Here is a 23,227-nt window from a genome sequence, read left to right on the forward strand (position 1 = left end):
GGTTTTTCAAAAATGTTATCTTGAGCCATTTTTTCCAGAGTTAAGTTAATGTCATTCTTTAGCAGAACGTAAATATCCCCACATCTCCAAGGTCAAAGATCTTCATGTAATTTTCAAAGAAGCATCTCATCTGAGGTAACTTACAGCATACAGAATTAGAAATTATTTCTTTATAATTAAAGTGATTATGTATGTATAAGTAAAGTAACTATGTACCTTCCCAATTCAAAACATTTAGGGATTTTTACAGATGGTGGACTACTCAATTGTGATTTCATTTTATAGCTCCACTAATTTTTTATGACTGGGGGAAATAAATATTGTAACATCATAGGGCTTCCCTAGTGGCTCAGATGGTAAAGATTCTGCTTGCAATATGGGAGATCTAGATTCAATCCCTGGGTTGGGAAGGTCCTCTGGAGAAGGGAATGGCAACCCACTTTAGTATTCCTGCCTGGAGAATTCCATGGAGATAGCCTGACAGGCTACAGTCCACAGGGTTGCAAAGAGTTGGACACACTGAGCAGCTAACACTTTCATAACCTCATGACTGTGGCTCTCTGTTAAAGCTCCACTAGTTTGTATAATTGGGGGCAAAGGAGAGGAGCATGAACTCCATGCACATTTTGGCTAGTGAAAGGACTTTCCAGTTAAATGTCCTACCTACCTGCTTTTCTAAATAGTGTTTATAATTTTCACAAGAGCTGCACAAATAGATGGTAAGTCCTTAGAAACAGGACTAAATCTTAGAAACAAGATTTAGCAAACTGAAGATGACTAAAGCATTTCTTTGAAAGAGGAAAAAAGTGGTATTCTGCCAAACTTATCAGTTTATCACGACTAATTCTAAAATAAGGCTTTGTTTGCATTTCTCTAAAAGGCTAACCCTTTGGGGTAATTTTTAGTCAACTCTAAGATGGTTTCTAGTGTTGATAATGAATTCCACTATAACACAGATTATGTTATCAAAGGAAGTAGGTCTGAATTTTCTCACTAAGGTTTCTCCAGGAATGTGCATCATGTTAACACTTGAGTTTACAGTATGTTTTTAATGGATGGAGGTATGAGTAAATGTAAGTAAAAGCTCAGGCTAAGAGTTAATGTGTATAATGCATATATAAAATTTAGCCGAATTGTTTGGAAGCCAAAGCTAAGTGGAGAACATATGCATTCCACAGCTGTCTTTCTTTTTAGGGGAGCTGCACTGGGTCTTAATTGCAGCACGTGGGATCTTCAATATTCACTGTGGCATGTGGAATCTAGTTCCCTGATCAGGGATCGAACCCAGGGCCCCGGCATTGGGAATGCAGAGTCTTAGTCACTGGATCATCTTGGAAGTCCCTCCATAGCTCTTTATATCAGTAATCATGAGAGACAATCTTTTCACACCTTTGTAGCGAAGATATATTTTTATAGGGTTCTTTCTATAAAGCAGCTTATTCAATACAGTGAATAATAACAAAGGCTGATTTTATTAAGCACTTATTACTCTGTTCTGGGCACTTGCTTAGTGCTTTGACACAGTTTCTTTATTTAAATGTTTATTGACCCTAGTAAACTGTGCACACACAGTCAGAACTTCTGCGTCCATTGCCTGTGGGGAAGGACAGCGAACCCCCATAAGGACAAGGAGAAGGAAGGCCTGAGGCTCTGGCAGATTCATTATCTCAGGGAGTCTCCCTCTCTTGTGCTTCTTCCTTCCTGACCTTTTACATCACCTGGCTGAGTGTTTAACTGGTGCTCCTTTGCCTCTGCCCAGAGTTCACACTGACTTGTCACACTCCATCAGGAATCAGATTCTGTCCTGCTCAGGGTGTGCCCAGACTTACCTTTGTCTTTTTGTTTTCCTGTAAAATGTTTAATTATGAACCAAACTGCCTGCAGATGGTCTATCAGAGTGAATTACCTTCAAAATAACTTGTTCCAAAGAATTGGGTCATGCCATCCATCTAGACATTGAAGAACGCCTGTCAGAGCTGATCACTTTGACTTTGGCATCCTTAATAGTGACCTTCTATGTCTCTGTAATTAATAGTGGCAGCATTGGCTCCCAGGTTCAGGGCCTTCTGAGCCCTCTCTTAGAATGCTGTTACGGGCTGTATGATTCATTCAGTTACAGACCTTTTTAAGGTGGCTGTCCTGTGCCATGCCCCTGGGGGAATGCAGATGAAAGAAACTCTCCTCCCTTTAGGTTAGGGATTCAAACCCAGGTGGAGGAAGAAAGGGAGCTGGACAGACAGATGGAGCTCACAGTTTAGAAGGTTTGAGTGTATACTGAAATGTCTCCATGAGCAACCATTGTCTTAGTTCTGTGTATATTTTTAGTACTGATGGTTGAGATCGCCTAATAAACTGCAGAGTAGCCTTTTTCAACTAAATAAGTTACCTATCCAAGGTACACTGTATCAACATCTGAGTATCTTTTCCTGACTTTGAGAAGTGTTTGAGGTAAGTAGAGTGAGGTACTCAGATGGTTTCTAGCAATCTTTATTACCAAACCAGGAATTAAAAACCGCTAGGCTCCTAGGTGTCCACATCCAGAGCAGATATCCATGGGTTTGTCATCAGCAGGGCTTTCTGTCTCAATCACAGCTAGAAGAGAATGTGGCAGATTTCCCAGGACCATGGAAAGCTGCTAGGGCTTCAGGGAGCTCCTAGTTCACTTTACTTAGCCCAGTTTCAGGCATGTGCCAGCCATACTCTAGAGAAACAAGATTGAAAGTGAGTGACCTTAAAAGGAAAAAGATCATTTTGGGTCTAAGTTTCCATCTTACAGATGGAAAGAAGCAGCAGAAGTGCAAATAAAGCTCCCTTTAGGAGTCCCACTGGCTGCCTAGTAAACTGGATGGGGTTATGGTTATCGAGGTTTGACCAAACGCTTAGTTCTGAGCTTGGGATAGCTTTCTCTGGATCCCTTATGCGCGTTATTATCTGGGAGGTTTTTGCCCAAGCTGACGCCGGTGGCAGGCAATTTGTTATGTAAGTGTATGTTGAAATATCTGGTCAATAGTGATCAGGTAACAAGATGTATTAATGTGTCTCTGGTCAATAAGTTATTAATGTCCTGCTGGCTCTTTTTTTTAGGGTCTAATCAGACCATTTTTCCATTATTTCTTTTTCTGTTTGTGTTTCTCCAGGCTGCTTTCTCAGGCAGGACAGCTGCTTTATTATTTCCCTTTTTATCTCTAGGACTTATATCCAGCATGCAGAGTATATTCCAAAAATATTTGTTGAATGAAATGAAGCTTCTAGTAGAAGGTACATTAAGGGAGTCCTGTAGGTCCTGAAGCATTTCTGAAATCCTTTAGCCTGAGTTTGTGGTTTAGGGAACACGAGTGATAACTTGTAGAAGAGACTCCGATGCTGTGTGGAATAAAATGTGAAAGCCGTTGGTTTAGAGGCTTTTTTTTTTAATTGTTCCATGAATAAGATCTCATGAATAAGATCACAAACATGGACCTTGACTTTTAGAATTAAAAGCTGAAAGAGAAAGCAAAACAATTCACAACAGTGTATTAACACTTTTTAAAAAATTTTCCTTTAGATCTGCTAAAATGTATTTAGAGTTATATTTCTCAGCTTAAGAGCTTTGAAGTAAATTTTCTCTGTGAATAGCAGTACTCTAGAGAAAAAATTCCAGTAGATACTAAAATATACTTTGTGTAAAGTTTTTTTATAGTTCACAAGTTCTGAATTTTCTCTAATCCTCTTCTTTCAGGTATTCAATGGATGGGTTTTGCCCAATGTGGAATCTGATTTTGATAGGGTTTATAAAAGAAGTTTTCTGAAAAATCTGGAATTTTTTTCTTTTGAATACTCTTTTCAGTTATTTTTGAGGCATCTAATCCAAGGTAGTATTAGAAGAAAAATATTCTTAAAAGCATAATTTCTTTTCATAATCTTTGAGGGAGTAACACTAGTGATTTGTTTTATTTGTATATAGAATTATATCAGCTATAGAGTATCTTGTATCATTATAATCTATATCTCTTAACACTATGTAATCTTGAAAGATGGTACCAAAGAATTTATTTGCAGGGCAGCAGTGGAGAAACAGACATAGAAAACAGACTTATGGACATGGGGAGAGGGGAGGAGAGGGTGAGATGTACGGAGAACAGTAACATGGAAACTTACATTACCATATGTAAAATAGATAGCCAATGGGAATTTGCTGTATGACTCAGGGAACTCAAGCAGGGGCTCTGTATCAACCTAGAGGGGTGGGATGGGACTGGGGGATGGTTTGACAGAAAACATTCTAAAATTCTTTGTAAAGAAAACAACAAATTTCTGTAAAGCAATTATCTCAATTAAAAAATAAATTAAAAAAATAAAATAAATAAAATTTCAAGCAACATTTATCTCATACCAGTCAAACAGAGCCCTGTTGGAAAAAAACTGAATCATTCTTTCTCATTCTGTATCTGAAGCATTTATTTTCTTTAACCATATGAATTTTAGGGATCTGAATTGGGTATGGTATGTGTGGGTCCATGCACATGTATATATTGGGTGTTGAAGAAGGGTAATTAGTAATGATAGTGATAGTTTATTACCTCTTGTGAACTTTAATTTGTTCTCCTTTGGCTTGTTTCAGTGAAGGGTTTGAGAATTTTATCCTCACCAGTCTCTTGAGTATTCTCCCATTTTCCCAGTTTGACTAAGAAGGCTGATTGGTTTTCTTTTTATTCATGTCCCACTTTGTATTTATTTTTTTTTTGGTAATTTCATTTTTTCTAATTAATTTATTTTTTAATTGAAAGATAATTGGTTTACAGAATTCTGTTGTTTTCTATCAAACCTCACCATGAATTCCAGCTGAGCCGCAAGGGGAGCCTCCCAGAACATTGTAGAAAGAAAATGAAAGTTGGTATTTGATTGGATAGTGCACTCATGCCTAAGTGAAAAGTATATGTATTAGGTTGAGTAATTAAGCTATTTGCTTCTTCATACATTAAACTCTTTCATTAAATGACATATCAAGGCTATTTGACTTTTTTCTTTTTTTGATAAGTTCTTTCTTTTTTTTTTAATTTATTTTGTATTGAAAGATAATTGCTTTACAGAATTTTGCTGTTTTCTGTCAAACCTCAACATGAATCAGCCATAGGTATACATATATCCCCTCCCTTTTGAAACTCCCTCCCATCTCCCTCCCTATCCCACCCCTCTAGGTTGATACAGAGCAGCTGTTGGAGTTTCCTGAGCCATACATCAAATTCCCGTTGGCTGTCTATTTTACGTATGCTAATGTAAGTTTCCAGGTTACTCTTTCCATACATCTCACCCTCTCCTTCCCTCTCCCCATGTCCATAAGTCTATTTTCTATGTCTGTTTCTCCATTGTTGCCCTGTAAGTAAATTCTTCAGTACCATTTTTCTAGATTCCGTATATATGTATTAGAATATGGTTTATCTTTCTCTTTCTGACTCACTTCACTCGATATAATAGGTTCTAGGTTCATCCACCTCATTAGAACTGACTCAAATGTGTTCCTTTTTATGGCTGAGTAATATTCCACTGTGTATATGTACCGCAACTTCTTTATCCATTCATCTGTTGATGGGCATCTAGGTTGCTTCCATGTTGTAGTTATTGTAAATAGTGCTGCAGTGAACAATGGGGTACATGTGTCTCTTTCAATTTTGGTTTCCTCCGGGCATATGCCTAGGATTGGGATTGCTGGGTTATATGGTGGCTTTATTCCTAGTTTTTTAAGGAATTCCCATACCTTCTTCCATAGTGGCTGTGTCAATTTACATTCCCACCAACAGTGCAAGAGTGTTCTCTTTTCTCCACACTCTTTCCAGCATTTATTGTTTGTAGGCTTTTTGATGAGAGCCATTCTGACCAGTGTGAGGTGATAGCTCATTGTAGTTTTGATTTGCATTTCTCTAATTATGAACGGTGTGGACCATCTTTTCATGTGTTTGTTAGCCATCTGTATTTCTTCTTTGGAGAAATGTCTGTTGAGGTCTTTTCCCCACTTTTTGATCGGGTTGTTTGTTTTTCTGGTATTGAGTTATATGAGCTGCTTATATATTTTGGAAATTAATCCTTTGTCAGTTGTTTCATTTGCTATTATTTTCTCCCATTCTGAAGTTTGTCTTTTCACCTTGCTTATAGTTTCCTTTGCTGTGCAAAATCTTTTAAGTTTAATCAAGTCCCACTTGTTTACTTTTGTTTTTATTTCCATTATTCTAAGAGGTGGGTCATAGAGGATCTTGCTTTGGTTTATGTTATTGGGTGTTCTGCTTGTTTTCCTCTAAGACTTTTATAGTTTCTGGTCTTACATTTAGGTCTTTAATCTATGTTGAGTTTATCTTTGTGTATGGTGTTAGGAAGTATTCTAATTTCATTCTTTTACATGTAGCTGTCCAGTTTTCCCAGCACCATTTATTGAAGAGGCTGTCTTTGCCCCATTGTATATTTTTGCCTCCTTTGTCAAAAATAAGCTACCCTTAGGTGCATGGGTTTATTTCTGGGCTTTCTATCTTGTTCCATTGGTCTCTATTTCTGTTTTTGTGCCAGTACAATGCTGCCTTGATAGCTGTAGCTCTGTAGTATAATCTGAAGTCAGGAAGCTTGATTCCTGCAGCTCCATTCTTCTTTCTCAAAACTGCTTTGGCTATTTGGGGTCTTTTGTGTTTCCATATGAATTGTGAAATTTTTTGTTCTAGTTCTGTGAAAAATGCCATTGGTAATTTGATAGGAATTGCATTAAATCTGTAGACTGCATTTGGTAGTATAGTCATTTTCACAGTATTGATTCTTCCTACCCAGGAACAAGGAATATGTCTCCATCTGTTTATGTCATCTTTGATTTTTTTCATTAGTGTCTTATAATTTTCTGTGTACAGTTCTTTTGTCTCCTTAGGTAAGTTTACTCCTAGATATTTAGTTCTTTTTGTTGCAATGATGAATGGAATTGATTCCTTCATTTCTCTTTCTAATTTTTCATTGTTAGTATACAGAAATGCAAGTGATTTCTGTGTATTGATTTTGTATCCTGCAACTTTGCTAAATTCACTGATTAGCTCTAGTAATTTTCTGATACTATCTTTAGAGTTTTCTATGTACAGTATCATGTCATCTGTAAACAATGAGAACTTTACTTCTTCTTATCTGATCTGGATTCCTTTATTTCTTTTTCTTCTCTGATTGCTGTAGCTAGGACTTCCAGAACTATGTTGAATAATAGTGGCAAAAGTGGACACCCTTGTCTTGTTCCTGATCTTAGGGGGAATGCTTTCAGTTTTTCACCATTGAGAATTGTTTGCTGTAGGCTTATCATATATGGCTTTTACTATGTTGAGGTAGGTTCCTTCTGTGCCCTTTTTTTGAAGAGTTTTAATCACAAATGAGTGCTGAATTTTGTCAAAGGCTTTTTTTGCATCTATTGACATGATCATATGGTTTTTATCTTTCAACTTGTTAATATGGTGTATCACATTGATTGATTTGGGCATACTGAAGAATCCTTGCATCCCTGGAATAAGCCCAACTTGATCATGGTATATGAGCTTTTTGATGTGTTGCTGATTTCTGTCTGCTGAAATTTTGTTGAGGATTTTTGCATCTATGTTCATCAGTGATATTGGCCTGTAGTTTTCTTTTTTTGTATTGTCTTTGTCTGGTTTTGGTATCAGGGTGATGGTGGCCTCGTAGAATGAGTTTGGAAGTGATCTTTCCTCTGCAATTTTTTGAATGAGTTTTATAAGGATAGGCATTAGCTCTTCTCTGAATGTTTGATAGAATTCTCCTGTGAAGCCATCTGGTCCTAGGCTTTTGTTTTTTTGGAAGATTTTTGATCACAGTTTCAATTTCAGTGCTTGTTATTGGGTTGTTCATAATTTCTATTTCTTCCTGGCTCAGTCTTGGAAGATTGAACTTTTCTAAGAGTCTGTCCATTTCTTCCAGGTTATCTATTTTATTGCCATATAGTTGTTCATAATAGTCTCTTATAATCCTTTGTATTTCTGCATTGTCTATTGTAACCTCTCCTTTTCATTTCTAATTTTGTTGGCTTGATTCTTCTCTCTTTTTTTCTTGATGAGTCTGGCTAAGGGTTTGTCAATTTTGCTTGTCTTCTCAAAGAACCAGCTTTTAGTTTTATCAATCTTTACTATTGTTTCTTTCATTTCTTTTTCATTTATTTCTGTTCAGATCTTTGATTTCTTTCCTTCTACTAATTTTGGGGTTTTTTTTCTTCTTCTTCTTCCAGTTGTTTTAGGTGTAAAGTTAGGTTGTCTATTTGATGTTTTTCTTGTTTCTTGAGGTAGGATTATGTTGTTATAAACCTCCCTCTTAGAATTGCTTTTGCTGCATCCCATAGGTTTTGCGTTGTCATGTTTTCATTGTCATTTGTTTCTAGAAATTTTTTTATTTCCCTTTGATTTCTTCAGTAACCTGTTGGTTATTTAGAAACATGTTGTTTAATCTCCATGTGTTTGTGTTTCTTATAGTTTTTTTCTTGTAATTGATATCTAGTCTCATAGCATTGTGGTCAGAGAAGATGCCTGATACAGTTTCAATTTTCTTAAATTTACTGAGGTTTGATTTGTGACCCAACATGTGGTCTGTCCTGGAGAATGTTCCATATGCAGTTGAGAAGATTGTGTATTCTGTATTTGGATTGAATGTCCTGAAGATATCAATGAGATCCGTCTCATCTAATGTACTGTTTACGACTTGTGTTTCCTTAATGATTTTCTCTTTTGATGCTCTGTCCATTGGTGTGAGTGGGGTGTTAATGTCTCCTACTATTATTATGTTACTGTCAGTTTCTCCTTTTATGTCTTTTAGTTTTGTCTTATGTATTGAGTTGTTCCTATGTTGGGTGCATAGACATTTACAATTGTTATGTCTTCCTCTTGGATTGATCCCTTGATCATTATGTAGTGTCCTTCCTTATCTCTTATAATCTTCTTAATTTTAAGGTCTTATGTTGTCTGATATGAGGATTGCTACTCCAGCTTTTTTTTGCTTCCCATTTGCATGGAATATATTTTTCCATCCTCTCACTTTCAGTCTTTATGTGTTTTGAGGTCTGAAGTGGGTTTCTTGAAGACAGCATATATATGAGTCTTGTTTTTGTATCCATTCAACCAGTCTGTGTCTTTTGGTTGGAGCATTTAATCCATGTACATTTAAAGTAATTACTGATATATGTGTTCCTATTGCCATTTTCTAATTGTTTGGGATTGATTTTGTAGATCTTTTTTCTTCTGTTGTATTTCTTGACTATATAAGTCTGTTTAACATTTGTTGTGAAGCTAGTTTGGTGTTACTGAATTCTCTTTAACTTTTGCTTGTCTGAAAAGCTTTTTATTTCTTCATCAGTTTTGAATGAGGTCATTCATTGTTGGGTACTGTAATCTTGGTTGTAGATTTTTCTCTTTCAGTACTTTAAATATATCCTGCCATGCCCTTCTGGCCTGCAGAGCTTCTGCTGAAAGATTGGCTGTTAATCGTTAGGGGTTTTCCTTGTATGTTACTTCTTGCTTCTCCCTTGCTGCTTTTAATATTCTTTCTTTGTGTTTGGTCTTTATTAGTTTGATTAGTATGAGTCTTGGTGTGTTTCTCCTTGGGTTTATTCTGTATGGGACTCTTTGTGCCTCTTGGACTTGATTGGCTATTTCCTTTTCCATGTTGGGGAAATTTTCAACTATAATCTCTTCAAAAATTTTCTCATACCCTTTCTTTGTCTCTTCTTCTTCTGGGACCCCTATAATTTGAATGTTGGTGCATTTGATGTGGTCCCAGAAGTCTCTGAGACTGTCCTCAGCTCTTTTCATTCTTTTTACTTTATTCTGCTCTTCAGAAGTCATTTCCACCACTTTCTCTTCCTGCTTATTGATTCGTTCTTCTGCTTCAGATATTCTGCTATTGATTCCTTTAGAGTGTTTTTAATTTCAGTAATTGTGTTGTTTCATGTTGTAATTGTGTTGTCTCTGTGTGCTTATTCTTTAATTCTTTCAGGTCTTAGCTAATTGGTTCTTGCATTTTCTCTATTTGTTTTCAAGGTTTTTGATCATCTTTACTATCATTATTCTGAATTCTTTTTCAGGTAACTGTCCTATTTCCTCTTCATTTATTTGGACTTCTGTGTTTCTAGTTTCTTCCTTCGTTTGTGCAGTATTTCTCTGCCTTTTCATTTTTTTTTTTAAGTTACTGCATTTGAGGTCTCCTTTTCCCATGCTTCAAGGAAAGTTGGATTCTTTCCTTGAAGAAGGTTGAATTCTTTCTTCCTTTTGGTTTCTGCCCTCCTAAGGTTGGTCCAGTGGTTTGTGTGAGCTTCGTAGAGGGTGAGATTTGTGCTGAGTTTTTCTTTGTTTTTCCTCTGATGGGAAGGCTGAGTGAGGTGGTACTCCTATCTGTTGATGATTGGGTTTGTATTTTTGTTTTGTTTGTTGTTTAGATGAGGCGTCCTGCACAGGGTGCTACTGGTGGTTGGGTGATGCCGGGTCTTGTATCCAAGTGGTGTCCTTTATGTGAGTTCTTACTATTTGATACTCCCTAGAGTTAGTCCTCTGGTAGTCTACGGTCTTGGAGTCAGTGTTCCTACTCCAAAGGCTCAGGGTTTGATCTCTGGTCAGGAATCAAGATTCCACAAGTGGTTTGTTATGGCATTAAGGGAGAGTAAAACCAATATCCAAAAATGAGAAACCAAAGATGAACCCCAGACAAATGGCAGTTACAAAATCAGGTAAATAATAATTAAAATAATGGAATATACACATATACATATACCCCCATGAGCAAAGTGAAAACAGTTCAACAAAAATAAACGACAGTAGATTGATCCGGTGAACAAAGAAAATCAAAAATTATATTTACCAGTTAAGAACAAAACTAACTTAAGTACAAATTGGAAAACAAAACTAAAGCCAAGTGCCAAGTGAGGAATAAAGCAATGAAAACAAAACTAACAAATACGTTGAGAGGAAAGGAAAGAAAGAAAGAATAGATATACAAAGTTAAATAGAGGTAGATGAAGAAGATTTATATACATTTAAGATTAACTGCAAGGGAAAAGAACATTAGTAAAGGCAAATGAAGGAATAAATGTAGAAAAAATGTAATAGGTTTAAAAAATTAAAAATTAAAATTTTAAAAAAGAGAAAAGAAAAAAAAATGAAAGAAGAAAGAAAAAGGGGGAGAAAAAAGGAAAACTCCACAGAACTGCAAAAGCCCAATGTAGAGGCAAAGGTTTATAACAACAATAGAAAGTGTGGCTGAATAAACACATATACATATACACCCATAGGCAAAATCAAAACACTCCAACAAAAATTAAGTACACTAGATTGACCCAGCAAACAAAGGAAAACAAAAATTATATCTACCAGAACAAAACTAATTAAAGCACAAACTGGAAAACAAAGCAAGGTGCCAACTGGGGAATAAAGCAATGGAAATAAAACTAACAAATATGTTGAGAGGAAAGGAGAGAAAGAAAAGAAAGAAAGAATAGATATGCAAAGTTAAACAGAGGTAGATAAAAAAGATGTATATCAGTTAAAGATTAACTGCAAGGGGAAAAGAACAGTAGGAAAAGCAAACAAAGAAATAAATGTAGAAAAAATAACAGTAGGTTTAAAAAATTAAAAAAGAGAAAAGAAAAAAAGGAAAACTCCACAGAACTGCAAAAGCCCAATGTATAGGTTTATGACAACAATTAAAAATGTGACTGAGGAAAAAGAAAAAAAAAACTCAAAAGTTCAATTGGATTTCTTAGTGCCAATAAAATCGACAAGTACAACAGAGAGGAGAAAAAAAGAAAAAATAAATCCAAAAGAATCTGCAGAACAAGTCAAAAAATAAGAATAATAAATGTTTTTCCTGAGCCTCTGCTCTCAGAGTCCTTTCCTGTGCTGGGACTTACAGTGCCCTCCAACACTGTACTGATTTCTGGACAGCTCAGATTCTAATCTGGTCCTACATCTGTGTGTTCTTGCCTCCAGTGTCCACAGCTATCAGAGCTAGTGCGTTTTCTTTTGTGGGAGCTCTCAATGGCCTTTTATATATTCCATAGACACAGAATCTGCTTAGTTGATCATGTGATTTTAATCTACAGCTTGTACAGCTTGTAGGAAGGTTTTGGGTCTTCTTCCTTAGCCACACTGCCCCTGGGTTTCAATTGTGGTTTTATTTCCACATTTACATGTGGGTTGTCCCCTGGGGTTTAGTTCCTAAGGCTGCCCTGGAGCACTTAGGTTTGCCCCTGTGAGGGCCAGCTATGGAAGTGGTGCGGCTGCTTGGGTCGCAGGGCTTCTGGCAGCACCAGGTACTCAGGGGGGTGGCTAGAGCAGCAGGAAATAGAGTGCTCTAGAAGGGTATGGCAACCAGTATTGGCCAATATGCTCCAGTATTCTTGCCTGGAGAACCCCCTCTCTAACAGAGAAGCCTGGCAGGCCACAATCTACAGGGTCACGAAGAGTTGGACAGGACTGATGCGAGCCTGCATGCATAAACACAAGATGTTTTGGGGGGTTTTTTGCCTGCGGCAGCTCTGCCCCAATGATAGTTGAGTGTGAAGGTGGTGCAGCTGCTTGGCTTGCAGGGACCCTGGTGGCGCTAAGTGTTCAGGGAGAGAAAGGAGGAGGAGTTATGGCCCTATCAGAGTCTTTTTTTCTGAGCCTCTTGTACCTGGCGATCAGAAGGCCTCTTTGGCTAGTCTTTCTCCATAGCTCCGCCAGTTCAGGCACTTAGAGGGATCCTTTGCATGGGGTCCTTCTCTGCTGTTCGGCACATCAGGCATATAGAGGGCCCCACCCTGTAGATCCTGAAGACTTCTCTGGTGGCTCAGACAGTAAAGCATCTGCCTACAATGTGGGAGACCTGGGTTCAATCCCTGGGTTGGGAAGATCTCCTGGAGAAGGAAATGGCAACCCACTCCAGTATTCTTGCCTAGAAAATCCCATGAACAGAGGAGCCTGTTAGGCTACAGTCTATGAGGTCACAAAGTTCTTTCTTTCTTTTTACCCTGTAGATTGGTACATCAGGCACTTAAAGGGGCCCCCTGGGTGGGGTCCTACTCTGTAATTCAGTGTGTCAGGTGTTTGATGCCCCAGCCTCTGTATTGCTCAGCTGTTGATGCTGGCCTGTGGAGGGAGAGAGGCTATGGTAATGGTTTCACCCACTACGCATGACTCAGCAGTATCGCCTTGCTTCCATGGCTGCCTGGCTTTCCTCCACAGGCATTTCCCACCATGGTCTCCTCCCTCACATCCCCTTGATCGGTCTCTCCTCAGTCAGCAGCAGCCCTCGCACTGGGATTGCTCCACAATCCGTAAACTCCAGCTCCCAGCCACTGCCCCTTCCAGGACACCTGCGTTTCTGCCTGGCATATGTATGATTGCAGCAAGTACAGTCTGATTCTCATTCCATTTAGGCTGCCACAGATCAACTGTTTCAATATTAGCCTTAAATGGTTTTCCTCTGACTCAGACAATTGCCCCGCTGTGTAGATCGGACCCCTGCTTCAGTTCCCCCACCAGCTGAGGGTAGGTCCAGTCCTGTTAATACTCATGTTTTTTCCCCTAGTTCCTTCCTCCTACTGAGTTTTGTGTGGATCTATATATTCTTTTCACTGGTCAGGTCCTCCTGTCCGCTCCCAGCTGATGTTCTGCATGCACTTCTGTGTCTGAAGGTGTATTCCTGATGTATCCGTGGAGAGAGATGTACTCCACGTCCACCTACTCCTCTGCCATCTTGTTCTCCCACTTTTTTCTTTTTAATAAGGGTAGATGATTATATTTTTCTGTTTTAATGCTAGACTTTTTCTTATTATGCTAGTAAGAATAATCTCATTATTATAAGTTTTCCAGCAAACTCTGCCACATTTACATGCTAATAAATAGGGAAAAAGAGCAGGATTTCAACCCTGGTCTCTTTGGATAATAAAAGTTGTGTTCTTTCTAGGATAATTTGCCACCTCCCAATATAAATAATTTTAAATGAAATTTTTTTGAATGACTAAATGAAATTGAATGCAAAATTTTGTCTTTTTTTTTTTTTAGAATGAATTCTGTGTACATAGTGCTACGTGCTAAGTTCAAAATTCAAGAATTTGGCCTAATCATTTTCATTAAAGACTGACTAAGATGGTCTTGCTTTCTGCTCTGCATTCTGATTCAGCTGGTGTCTTTGGGTCTTACTTTGTGTCAGACCCTGAATTAGGCATTTGCAATACCTGGCCCACATGACCCTGAGAGGCAGATGTTGATATCAAGATTTTATATGTGAGGCATGGATGCTCAGAGAAGATGAGTAAAATGCTAAAGATATTTCTCCAGAACCAGTTCTGTTCAATCATAATAGCTTAGCAGTCATTTAAAAACATATTTGCACTTAGAATATATGTAGTCCAGCCAACAATGCAGAGAAGGCAATGGCACCCCACTCCAGTACTCTTGCCTGGAAAATCCCATGGACGGAGGAGCCTAGAAGGCTGCAGTCCATGGGGTCGCTGAGGGTCAGACACGACTGAGCGGCTCCACTTCCACTTTTCACTTTCATGCATTGGAGAAGGAAATGGCAACCCACTCAGTGTTCTTGCCTAGAGAATCCCAGGGACGGGGAAGCCTGGTGGGCTGCCGTCTGTGGGGTCGCACAGAGTCGGACACAACTGAAGCAACTTAGCAGCAGCAGCAGCAGCAGCAGCAGCCAACAATGAGGCTATACTCCTATTTACTTTCACTTTCCTTTCTCTGCTGAGAGTTGGTTTGCTGCTGCTGCTGCTGCTGCTAAGTTGATTCAGTCGTGTCCAAATCTGTGTGACCCCACAGACGGCAGCCCACCAGGCTCCCCCCATCCCTGGGATTCTCCAGGCAAGAACACTGAGTGGGTTGCCATTTCCTTCTACAATGCATGAAACTAAAAAATGAAAGTGAAGTTGCTCAGTTGTGTCTGACTCTTAGCGACCCCATGGACTGAAGCCCACCAGGCTCCTCTGTCCATGGGATTTTCCAGGCAAGTGTACTGGAGTGGGGTGCCATTGCCTTCTCCGGAGAGTTGGTTTAGGCAGTAAAATACCAAAGGTTGAGGTTTAACTTCTAAATTTTAATAGTTTTACTGGGATATAGTTCATATACTATAAAATTTACCCATTTAAGGTGTACAGTGATATTCACTCAGCCATGTCCGACTCTTTGTGACCCCAGGGACTGTAGCCCACCAGGCTCCTCAGTCCATGGAATTTCCCAGGCAAGAATACTAGAGTGGGTTGCCATTTCTTTCTCCAGGGGATCTTCCCAACCCAGGGATCAAACCCAGGTCTCTTACATTGCAGGCAAGTTATTTACTGTCTGAGGCAACAGGGAAGCCCTTTAAGGTGTACAGTTCAGTGCTTAATTTAGTATAGTCACACGGTGGTCAAACCATCGTAATCTCTAATTTCTGAATCTGACTGTTTGTTAGTTGCTGGTTTATTCTACTATCATTGGCCATAAGATAAGAAATAGAATCATATATCATAAAATAATGTAGACCCAGTCTCTATAATTTTCTGATTCATCTTTGTCCAACCAAAGTCCAGTAACTTCCCCCTTTCAACTTTAGTACAAAAAGCTTTGTCACCATCCATGAGAAATATTTGCTTATAGGATATTAAGCTGATTTTCATATGTACCATGGAGAAGTCTTAGAATGTGATATCTACTTCCTCATAATGTAATTCTTGAAGACATATAAAGGGGAACCCAAAGCATGTATGTAATTAGTATTTATTAATGTGCCTTCTTCAGGTTTTAAAAAAAAATCCTCTAATAACCATTGATAGCCATTTCTGACTAAAGGCTAAGGAGATCAAGCCTCAAGATATCTAGATACAGTCTCTTCCCTCGTTAACTTGACTTTTAGATTAGAAAAAAGTCACCTGAGGATCATAAGAGACTTAATAAACTATGTTATATGAATATGTAGTTAATGTACTTTGTACACACTCATGTATACTATATATGAAGAGCAATTTTTATTTTCAAAGTGCCACTGCATCTTTAATTCGGGTAGTGGTTGAAACACTTCCAGTTTTCCACCCAGTTTTTGGTAGGTAAAATTGGAGAATGGACACATTAGTTAAGTCCTGTGTTCAAGATAAGACCTAGTCGATGGTCGACATTGCAAAAAAGTACTGGTTTCCTGCCTATGGCCCAGGCACTTCCTTATAACTTCATTGAAACCATCCTTGCTTTCCATCTCTTGACTTAACCCATGAAATGTGATATCTATACAGAGACATACTAGACTAATAACAGAATAACATTAGAATGTACAGATGTGAGAACTGGACCATAAAGAAGGCTTAGCACCAAAGAGTTGATGCTTTTGAACTGCGGTGGTAGAGAAGATTCTTGAGAGCCCCTTGGACAGCAAGGAGATCAAACCAGTGAATCCTAAAGGAAATCAACCCTGAATATTCATTGGAAGGACTGACGCTGAAGCTCCGATTATTTGCCCACCTGATGAGAGCTGACTCTGGGAAAGGCCCTGATGCTGGGAAAGATTGAGGGCAAGAGAAGAGGGCAACAGAGAATGAGATGGTTGGATGGCATCACTGACTCAGTGGACATGAGTTTGAGCAAACTCAGGGAGATAGTGAAGGACAGAGAAGCCTGGCGTGCTGGCTGTTCATAGGGTCACAAAGAGTCGGACACAACTTAGCGACTGAACAACAAGAATCCCTTATAGTTTCTGTAACATAATTTCTCCCATGTGTCTATGCCATTGACTTGCTATTTGTTCTGCCAAAATTATATTCCTCTACTCCCCACAACCCCATGGAAGTTCTCATCCTTCCGGTCTCATCTGAAAAACCAGATCTCTGCAGTCCTCCCATTTGCCCAGTGTGGCTGTAAGTTTGCCCTGTTCTGTGCCTCCCCTATACTTTGCATTAACCAGGCAAGAGTGATTTTCTTACCATGTCATAATAATACACTTATTGCTTCTCATCTACCATTTGAGCAGGAGCTCCTTGAAGGACCATTTCTATCTGCTCCTCCATGGTGCCTGACGCATGTTTTATTTTGAATTCTGAGTGAATGTCATGAAAGGTTGTTCTAGGGAAGGTGTGGATTACATAATTTCATTCCTCTGTCTCCTCAAAGCCAAGGACAACAGCGAGAAGGTCCTTCCTTCAACAGCCAAGGCTTAACCAAGAGCACAGTCACTGGATAACAGTGTGATAGAGAAAGAGATTTCAAGATGAAAGATTCTGTTAGCTCTGTCACTTAAGTGGCTCAGGAAGGTCGCTGAAGATTTTTGTGCCTCAGGTTTCCTCATATCCTTGGGCAATAGTAATGCCTAGTTCACTGGGTTATTGTGAGAATCAGTTGAGACATTTTATGGAAAAGTAGCTTGCAAACATGAGAAGAGACCTTCAAATCTGGTAGAAAGAACAGGTGGTTTGGCCTTAAATCAGATTTTAAGCCCAGACTCCACCACTAATGATTTGACTTGCACAGTGTAACTCCTGAGAGCCTATGTCTTTGCTTGTCAAAGGAAAGCAGTAACACTTAGGCAGCTTAGAGTAATGCTGTGAAGGTTAGATGGAATCCAGGCAACGCTCCATTTATAGTCCATCTGTGTATGTTCAACAGTTAGCAACCAGCGCTTTTGCACATTGTATATTCATACCTCTGCACCCTCTTTTCTGTGGCAGATTTTACCCCAGGGAGAGCAGGGCCTTCCTCTCAGGCCAGGGAGAGGACAGTAAGGACAGGCTGCTGGAGGAAGTTACTGACTGCCGGCCTGTGACCCCAGCTGGCCTGGGTGTGCCTTGGGACAGGGATGAGGCAAAGCCTCAGTGTGGTGTCCCAGCACATTCCTAGGGCAGCTGTTTCTACTACAGCTTCTTTTACCATTTCTTTTTGAAGCTCCTTATTGAATTTAAAGCATGCATACCAAAAAAGGTACATAGCCTAAGTGTATAGATCACATTTTATAAACTGAACACACCCACATAACCAGATCATTCATTCTCATTACTGCCCAATGTTCCACTTTGTAAATGCACCACATTTGATTTTTCTGTTCTAGTGCTGATGGACGTTTGGATAACCTACAGTTTAGGGGTGTTGTGGACTGCTCTTGTGATTGCTTATTCATGTCTTTTGAGGGGTATATGTATTTCTCACGGGTGTATACTTAGTAGTGGGAATGCTGGGCCATAGAGTGTGCATATATTCAGTTTGGGTAGATATTAAAAAAAATTTCCCAGCATGTTTGTATAAATTCATACTCCCACCAGAAGTGTTTGAGTTCTAACTGCTCCACATCCTCACATCTTCAGTATTATCTGTATTTTTAATTTTAGGAGTTCTGGTGGATTTTACAAGACTGTGTAGCATTTTGGAAGTGGAATCATTCCCTCGACCCCCAAAGCTTCAAATTTAATACATTCATTTTCAGGAATGTGCTGTGTACAGAAGCAGGGGATTGTGAAAATACAAAGCTCCTGCTATGGTGCTTGGTATATGGAAGGAAGATGACAAATGATAGCTGCTATCCTCCTTGACATCATCATCATCACTACTCACTGCCTTCTTTGCTCTTAAGAGGAGAGAGTAGGACACGGTAGATCCAAGGGTGAATAAGACATAGTCTCTACCCAGTAGGAGCTCAAGAGCTAGTTGAAGAGGCCAACACTGGAAATAGATTATTTTTAGAGGGTACAATAGGAACTTGAGAAAGAGGTAGTGCTTGAGCTGGGACTTGAAGAATAAGTCAGAGTTCAACAGGAAAAAAAAAGGAAATGGCAGGGGCACAAAACCCTTGGTGGGGAGTGGCTGCTATGGGCAGCATGCTAGAAGAGAAGAGCCATCTGAGGCTGGAATCATTGTGTGCTGGTGTTGGTTTTTCAGGGGTTGTCACCCTTGCTAGGATGCATGGGGCAGAGCTGGTGACCATTCGGGGTCCGTGTGACATTACAGTACCCTGCTGCTATGTTCTCCACTCTACATCTTTTATTTTCTTCCTCAATCAGCCTTCTCTTCTCTCTCTTGGGATCAAAACCTGTGCCGAGTACAAGGTGCTTGAAAACCACCACTGAAGCTTTGATAGCTGCAAAATGTCAGTGGTTACAAGGATCCCACAGCTTCTTTGCTGTGTGTTCCTTTAACTATGTTTATGTTGAGGACTGGCTAATAGTTTTTATTCTCATGTGGGTCCAGGTTGCTTGTGGTGGCAATTAAGTTTAATAAAATGCTCTTCTGCCAGTGCCATGTGTAGACCATGAATAAATGTTCTTGAGGAATTTTGATGATTGTGATGATGGCGATAAGGGTGATGATCAAGAACTAATACAATGTCTCACTGATTGAGCATCAACTGTGTGTCAAGCATTGGCTATATAACAGTAAGGAAGATGGACACGATCCTTATCCCATGGAACTTAGAATCTTAGGGAGGATCAGACAAGTAAATAGTTGGTTCTACTAATACAATAAGGGCTGTGATGGATAGAGGTACACAGTTGTGTGAGAGCACATCAGAGAAGCACCTCACCCAGACTAGGAATCAGGGAGGGCTTCCTGGGAAAGGCAACATAAACTGATAGCCTCGTGAAGGGAGGTGGGGAGGAAGTATTCCAGGCAGAGAAAACTGTAGGAGGAGTAGAGTGCCAGGGAGGTTGGCTGATTGGAGAGGCTGGAAGAAGAGGCTAGAAATAGAAAGCATTTTGCCACTTAATGTTTTCATTGGCATCTGTGTCATAATGTCTTTTGTTTGCCTGTTTTCTAGGAATGTTTACCCTTGCGGAAGTTGCTTCACTTAATGACATTCAGCCAACTTACCGAATCCTGAAACCATGGTGGGACGTGTTTATGGATTACCTGGCTGTTGTTATGCTGATGGTAGCCATCTTTGCAGGAACCATGCAACTTACCAAAGATCAGGTGGTCTGCTTGCCAGTATTGCCAGCTCCTGTAAATTCAAAGGCACACGCTACACCAGGAAACGCCGACATTACCACCAACATCCCGAAGACAGAATCAGCCACAGACCAAGACCAAGATGGGCGGATGACAAATGAGATTTCCTTTGGCGCATCTGCTGTGACACCTGACATACCTCTCAGAGCCACATATCCTCATGCAGATTCCACGGCTCCAAATCAGGAGGCCAAGAAAGAGAAGAAAGACCCAACAGGCCGAAAAACAAACTTGGATTTCCAGCAATATGTATTTATTAATCAGATGTGTTACCATCTGGCCCTTCCGTGGTATTCCAAGTACTTTCCATACCTTGCTCTTATACATACTATTATTCTCATGGTCAGTAGCAACTTTTGGTTCAAATATCCTAAAACATGCTCAAAAGTAGAGCATTTCGTTTCGATCTTAGGAAAGTGCTTTGAATCTCCTTGGACTACTAAAGCGTTGTCTGAGACAGCGTGTGAAGACTCGGAGGAAAACAAGCAGAGAATAACAGGTGCCCAGACTCTACCAAAGCACGTGTCTACCAGCAGTGATGAAGGGAGCCCCAGCGCCAGCACCCCGATGATCAACAAGACTGGGTTCAAATTTTCAGCCGAGAAGCCCGTGATCGAAGTCCCCAGCATGACCATCCTGGATAAAAAGGACGGGGAACAGGCCAAAGCCCTGTTCGAGAAAGTGCGGAAGTTCCGTGCTCACGTGGAAGACAGTGACCTGATCTATAAACTCTATGTGGTCCAAACAGTTATCAAAACGGCCAAATTCATTTTTATTCTCTGCTACACAGCAAACTTTGTCAACGCAATCAGCTTTGAGCACGTCTGCAAGCCCAAAGTGGAGCACCTGACTGGTTACGAGGTGTTCGAGTGCACCCACAACATGGCGTACATGCTGAAAAAGCTGCTCATCAGTTACATATCCATTATTTGTGTGTATGGTTTTATCTGCCTCTACACTCTCTTCTGGTTATTCAGGATTCCTTTGAAGGAATATTCTTTTGAAAAAGTCAGAGAAGAGAGCAGTTTCAGTGACATTCCAGATGTCAAAAATGACTTCGCGTTCCTTCTCCACATGGTAGACCAGTATGACCAGCTCTATTCCAAGCGTTTTGGGGTGTTCTTGTCAGAAGTCAGTGAAAATAAGCTTCGGGAAATTAGTTTGAACCACGAGTGGACATTTGAAAAACTGAGGCAGCACGTGTCACGCAATGCCCAGGACAAGCAGGAGCTCCATTTGTTTATGCTGTCAGGCGTGCCCGATGCTGTCTTTGACCTCACAGACCTGGATGTGCTAAAACTCGAGCTGATTCCAGAAGCTAAACTTCCTGCTAAGATTTCTCAGATGACTAATCTCCAAGAGCTTCACCTGTGCCACTGCCCTGCAAAAGTGGAGCAGACTGCTTTCAGCTTTCTCCGCGATCACTTGAGATGCCTTCACGTGAAGTTCACTGATGTGGCAGAAATTCCTGCCTGGGTGTATCTGCTCAAAAACCTTCGCGAACTGTACTTGATAGGCAATTTGAACTCTGAAAACAATAAGATGATAGGCCTCGAATCTCTCCGAGAGTTGCGGCACCTTAAGATCCTCCACGTGAAGAGCAATTTGACCAAAGTCCCCTCCAACATTACTGATGTGGCCCCACATCTCACCAAGTTAGTCATTCATAATGACGGCACTAAACTCCTGGTACTGAACAGCCTTAAGAAAATGATGAATGTTGCCGAGCTTGAACTCCAAAACTGTGAGCTAGAGAGAATTCCACATGCTATTTTCAGCCTCTCTAACTTACAGGAACTGGATTTAAAGTCAAATAACATCCGCACAATTGAAGAAATCATCAGTTTCCAGCATTTAAAACGACTTACTTGTTTAAAACTATGGCATAATAAAATTGTCACCATTCCACCCTCCATCACTCACGTCAAAAACTTGGAGTCACTTTATTTCTCTAACAACAAGCTGGAATCCCTACCGGTGGCAGTGTTTAGTTTACAGAAACTCAGATGCTTAGATGTGAGTTACAACAACATTTCCATGATCCCAATAGAAATAGGATTGCTTCAGAACCTGCAGCATTTGCATATCACAGGGAACAAAGTGGACGTTCTGCCAAAACAGCTGTTTAAATGTGTTAAGTTGAGGACTTTGAATCTGGGGCAGAACTGCATCACATCCCTCCCAGAGAAGATCGGTCAGCTGTCACAGCTCACCCAGCTGGAGCTAAAGGGGAACTGCTTGGACCGCCTGCCAGCCCAGCTGGGCCAGTGTCGCCTGCTCAAGAAAAGTGGGCTTGTGGTGGAAGATCACCTTTTTGACACCCTTCCCCTCGAAGTCAAAGAAGCGTTGAATCAAGATATAAATATTCCCTTTGCAAATGGGATTTAAACTGAGATCCTGCATGCACATATGTGTGCAGGAACCACTTCCTAGATTGCAGATGTTCACGTACCAGTTATTGCAAGATGATGCATTTTAGGAGTAGATACACCTCTAAAAATACAACACAGAGAGAGGACGCATAGAAGGCCGATAGAAGACATAACTGAATGTTCAGCGTTTGTAGTGTTTTAAGTCATTTACTTCCAAATCTTTTCTCTCTTTTTCTTTTTTTTCTGGGGAAAGGGAAGGAAAAATTATAATCACTAATCTTGGTTTCTTTTTAAATTGTTTGTAACTTGGATGCTGCCGCTACTGAATGTTTACAAATTGCTTGCCTGCTAAAGTAAATGATTAAATTGACATTTTCTTACTATACCACCTTTTTTTGAGGTGTCTTGATTTACTTTGTTTAATTGGTATAATAAGGCTTTAATTCAGACCACTGAAGGCACGTCAGGTAAATTTAGATTTGCTGAAATACTGATTTCTTTTTTTGTTTTAATTTCAAGCACCTAAAATAAGCACTTCTTATAATATTTAACTGGTGCTACCACTTCTGAGAATCCCATTTTATAGATTTTCTACTCTTGAAGGCCTGAAATGCAGCAAAAGAGTGTAGATCGTTGAGGGAGTTCGGTTTGTTTTTTAAGAATAAATATCAAAGAAAAAAGAACTCTCTCCTTACTAATAGTTGTTTTTCACAGTCTGGAGTTCTGATTATATGATATGCTTTTCTATCACTACTATAGAGCTGCCAATAAATAGAAAATGTTAGTTTAAAATAAACTTAATTACAACCAAAATAAAATTTTAATGTTTTAATGACTAACATCTTTCCAATTTATCACCATTTGGAAGATAACAGAAATTCAAAGCAAATATCATTAAATTACTTACCCTTTGCACTGTTG

General features: G+C 39.6%; 1 protein-coding gene across 3 annotated transcripts in view; it reads left to right on the forward strand.

Annotated features, from left to right (window-relative positions):
* Positions 1–22,691, forward strand: part of LRRC8D (leucine rich repeat containing 8 family member D) — a 131,617-nt gene extending 108,926 nt beyond the window's left edge. For all 3 annotated transcript variants that reach the window (XM_018045729.1, XM_005678121.3, XM_018045730.1), the window contains exon 2: positions 19,744–22,691. In XM_018045729.1, the coding sequence (XP_017901218.1) occupies positions 19,746–22,322 (2,577 nt within the window). In that variant the 5' untranslated portion in view covers positions 19,744–19,745 and the 3' untranslated portion in view covers positions 22,323–22,691. The remainder of the gene's footprint in view (positions 1–19,743) is intronic.

Source organism: Capra hircus, chromosome 3 (genome assembly GCF_001704415.2).
Source record: "Capra hircus breed San Clemente chromosome 3, ASM170441v1, whole genome shotgun sequence".
NCBI lineage: Eukaryota > Metazoa > Chordata > Mammalia > Artiodactyla > Bovidae > Capra > Capra hircus.